Source organism: Garra rufa, chromosome 6, assembly GCF_049309525.1.
Source record: "Garra rufa chromosome 6, GarRuf1.0, whole genome shotgun sequence".
Classification (NCBI taxonomy): Eukaryota; Metazoa; Chordata; class Actinopteri; order Cypriniformes; family Cyprinidae; genus Garra; species Garra rufa.
Genome location: NC_133366.1, coordinates 36,810,626 through 36,815,261, shown reverse-complemented (window position 1 = coordinate 36,815,261; position 4,636 = coordinate 36,810,626). Strand labels below are relative to the sequence as shown.

Genomic DNA, 4,636 nt, shown 5'->3' with positions numbered 1-4,636 from the left:
TTAATAAATAGTTATTATTAAATGAAATTTATTTCTTAATGCTTAATTGCAGGGAAATCCAAAACAGAAGTTAGAATAAAAATCAGCGAAATGAAACAAATAAAACACCCAGTGCAATCATGCAAACTATTTGTTAACAAGACTGACGACATTTTTGCTGTTTTCAATATTCACATTTAGTCATTTAGCAGATGCTTTTATCCAAAGCAACTTACAAATAAGGACAACGGAAGCAATCGAAATCAACAAAACAGTTGTTATTGTTAATAAATTGTTATTATTAAATGAATTGTAATTCTTATTGCTTAATTCCAGGGAAATACAAAACAGAACTTAGGATGGAAATCAGCGAAGTCATCTCAACCGACAAAGCTGCAATTGTCATCCAAATAAATCCACAGGCAAAAGACAGTGTAATTTATGCTGATGGACAGGAGGCCAGAGGAACATATCAAAATGCGGCTCTTAAAGGATTTTTCAAAGCACAACCAAAGGCACTGGGGGTAATGCTTTTAATGATGAATTACAATGATATGTTTTGGGATTGTTCTTAGCAATTTCTTCTAGATAATTTAAAAAGAAGTCTATTGTCGTAAGCTGCTCTGATTCCCTTTAGTGCAATAAAATCTATAGCTTCTACTTTTGTGTCTCCAAACATAAATGGTAGGCCATCATGAATAAAACACCTGACCTATATCTGCTCTCTAGACTGTACAGATAATGATTGGAGTGATGGTCTTCTCACTTGGTATAGTACTCAACGTAAATGTCGACAGATTTTTTACTATATCTATAGTTACTGGCATCAACTACTGGGGATCTGTCATTGTAAGTTTCATTTATTAGTTTCCCTTTTAATTTTAATTTCCAGTATGAATTTTAACATGTTTTTTTTTCTCAGTACATCAGTGCTGGATCTCTGTCTGTTGCTGCGCAGAATAAACTTCATTTGTGTGTGGTACGTATACATAATGTGCTGAAATCTGTGGGTGATAACTACTGTCACTACTTATTTGTACATCATTATTTACATTACTCAAGAAGTTTTTGAGAAATTTAAATCACCGCAAGACCTGATGTGAGATTTGATCGTAGCCACCACTCACGTCTTTATCGATAAATTCCTTTTGCCGGGCGTTTATTTTGTAAATGAAGCCTATTATGTTTTTACAGAGACTGTGTAGATGCAACTTCTCAGATATTAATCTCTTTTTAGCACAATAAACATTCATTATTTAACTGCTAAAATATTAAAACTCATTATTACTTTACAGAGTTAAAAAATGATTTTTAACTTAAATTCAAACCATTACAAGTCCTGTCACTTTAAAGCTTTTCTCCCTGTAGGTGAAAGCCTCTCTTGGGATGAATGTGTTCAGTGCTACAACTGCAGCAATAGCCATTTTTCTGATGGGCTTGGACCTATCCGGCCCTTTGCTCACTCACCTTTGCTCCTACCACCATGATGATGATGAATGTACATCTGAGGTAAATGTGCAATATTTTGTTTTAGCTATTTTATTTACTTAACAGCTAACCCCAAAATTAAGATTGTCATCATTTTAAGGCATTAATCACTGACAAAAAAGTCCTTAGTTTTTTCCTCACATAAAGCTGTTGGATGGTTTTATAAAAATTCAGAATATAATGCACAAGTTAAACCAGTTTGATAAAGCTTTACGTTTGTTGATTGATTGAAGTGTGGAGGCTCAAGCTTTATTCACTGTAATTCAATTAAAGTTTTCAAAATACCTTCTTTCGCTTTTCAAGAAAAAAAAATAGAATGACAAGAGGGAGAGTAAATGTTGACAATTTGTGAACTTCATATCCTGATTTTTTTTAGATACATCTTTTAAATAATACAAAACAGATCTGCACACTGTTGTTCTCCCTTTACACTTTTAAAAATGAAGGTGCTTCACAATGCCATAGAAGAACCTTTTTTGTCTAAATGCTTTCATAAAGAACCTTTAACATCTAAAGAACCTTTCTGTTTCACAAAAGTTCTTTGTGGCGAAAGAAGGTTCTTCAGATTATAAAAAGGTGGTGCTTTAAAGAACCTTTGACTGAATGGCTCTTATATGGCATCACTGTGAAGAACCTTTTAAAGCACCTTTATTTTTAAGAGTGTAATTAGAAAAGTGGCAAAGTTTCGGTCAAAGATCTTCGTCGGGCACACACTTTTGCAAATGTTTTTTTATATTATTTGTACTGTTTGATCTTGCACCTGGCCAAGATACTTTGGATGTGTATACTTTATCCTTTTTTTAGATACATCATTACAATATCTGTTTGTTGTATAGTATAATTTTTCACTATAACTTTTGATAAATATAATTGCTGGGGTGTTATTTGTGGAACTGTTTTCATATATGGGCATGTTGAATGTTTTTATTTAGGGATTTATTTTGGGGACCATTATACTATTGCTACTGCTCTCCAGCCTTCAGTTCATCATCTCCATCTGTATCTCAGCATTTGCCTGCAAAGCCACCAGCAACAATGAAGACTCTACAGTGGTTGTGGAACTAAACCAGGTAAAAGACTTAGTGATTTAATTCTCTATAAATCAAAGTGCCAGTCTATTATTTTAATAGTTATTTTAATCTAGATAAGACTAGTTTTCACTTGTGTTTGAATCTTTTTAGTCTCTTGTGTACTAACATACCTTGTCTGATACTTCCCAGAGATACTGAGTCATAATGAGGAGATCCTAGTGTCTAAAATGCGCAACTGCAAGGAATCAATATCTCACAGTGGTGCTTCTGATGACTCAAGCAAGTTTTTTTCTAGTGTTTCTATCTGTAACAAGAGAGCAAACATATTGTACATATTATTCACTTATTCAGTGTTCACTTTATTTATAAAGTACATATTAATACAACAAAGGTTGACCACAGTGCTGTACAAGAAACCATGCAAAAAACAATTAAATCACTTTCAACCTCAAGTTCAGTGAAACAATTAATTAAAAACCTGTTTCACCACTGACACTGCACTCATGTATGCTCAAACGCCACCGCAAAAATATGATTTTAAATGTTGCTTAAACTCTCTAAGAGTGGTGCATTGCCAGATATACTGAGGTAAACCATTCCACAACCTAGCAGCAGCGGCCGCAAATGAGTGGTCTCCAACCGTAACATTATCTCTGATTTTTTCACCTGGATCAGATCAGCTATATGCGATGGAGCTGTACCATGTAAAGCTTTAAAAACAAATAATATCTTAAAATCAATCCTATAAGAAACCGGAAGCCAGTGTAACTCTTTTAGAACAGGAGTGATATGCTCATTTTTCTGAGTGGATTCTCATGCTAAACATGCCCAAAGTTTCAAAAAACATGTATTGTGTGTAGTATTTCTGTGCCAAATACACTCGGGTTCATATAAGTTTCGGAAAGTTACAATTTTTTGGAGTATGGACCTGTGTGAAGACATTTTATAAGCACTTTTTCTGGAAGAGCCCATCAGGGTGCTACACGGGGTTACGGAAGTCTTCAGCAGCACTGCACAAGACTTGCTCGAGAAGGATTTGTCAATTTGTTTTTATACAATGAAATCAACAATGTGACCAAAGAAGTGTGCTTTTAGTTGTGAGTTAAAGATAACCTTGTTCAGCTTCCCAAAGAACCCAGTGTTGAAGGAACAGGATGCAGTTTGTTTCTCTGGGGCAGCAGGTTGTAAAAAGTTTTAAATGATTTAAAACAAATTAAATCAAATTTGGGCCACTAAAATTTTTGTTTCTGTTTTATGTTAATGTCACAGCTGGACCAACCAGACAGGTTCATGTTAGAAGACATGCGCACATCAATATTGCATCATTTTTGTCACCCTGAACAACAATAAATACTTCATTTGTATTATTGAAAGGGATAGGTGTAGACGTTATTAAAACACAATCTAATAGGTAGCAAATGTAATTTATTCGTACTTTTTGGCCGTAGCTTTATCCTTTCCAACCACAAACGTTGCACAGTTTCACATGCTCACTGAGTCCGAAATTTCTGTATGTGCATCGTATTTGTCATTCTAAAAATTTGAAAAATTACACTCTAAATAAGATGCAAATCAATTAATCCATTGCCAAAAAAAATGTAAAAAGTAGTGAGGATGATTTTGTTATTCTCTCTTTTCTTAAAAAGAGAAAAAGAAAGAAGAAATATTGGGTCCATCCAATCCTGAGATTGCATAGAGAGCAAGGAGAGCTGAGGGATTATCCCAGGCGATTCAAAGTTTGCTTCAGGATGTCAGTGGCTCAGTTTGATGCTTTGCTATACTGGAGCCACCTAAAAAAGACTCCTACATGCTTTGTGCTGCAAGACAAAGTGAATTTTTTGAAGACTGTTTTAAAGAAAAATGTCTTTTATAAATTTGATAAAACTAAAAATTCTTTAGCGATATGGAGGATGCAATTGAGGGTTTGCACTTACCTCACGGTTTGGTCAGTTACCCGGATGTGCGGCCATATTAGAGATACTTAGATGTAAACAACAGCATGAATTGCATGGTTAATGTTCTACTGAATACATTGTTCTGCTCATTAATGCTGTCTAAAGTATAGAAAAAAATGTGTGGAAGCTGCTAAATCATATAAAGAAGGACTTAGTAAGCAGGAAGGGGTGCAACATTTTGAC

The 4,636-nt window shown here is 34.4% G+C and overlaps 1 protein-coding gene across 1 annotated transcript; it reads left to right on the top strand.

Annotated features, from left to right (window-relative positions):
* Window positions 1–338: 338 nt before the first annotated feature.
* LOC141336931 (membrane-spanning 4-domains subfamily A member 4A-like) lies at window positions 339–2,696 on the top strand. The gene is made up of 6 exons (XM_073842653.1): window positions 339–503; window positions 709–828; window positions 902–958; window positions 1,348–1,488; window positions 2,400–2,537; window positions 2,688–2,696. Exons 1-6 carry the CDS (start codon window positions 339–341, stop codon window positions 2,694–2,696), a joined length of 630 nt encoding a protein of 209 aa, XP_073698754.1.
* Window positions 2,697–4,636: the final 1,940 nt, after the last annotated feature.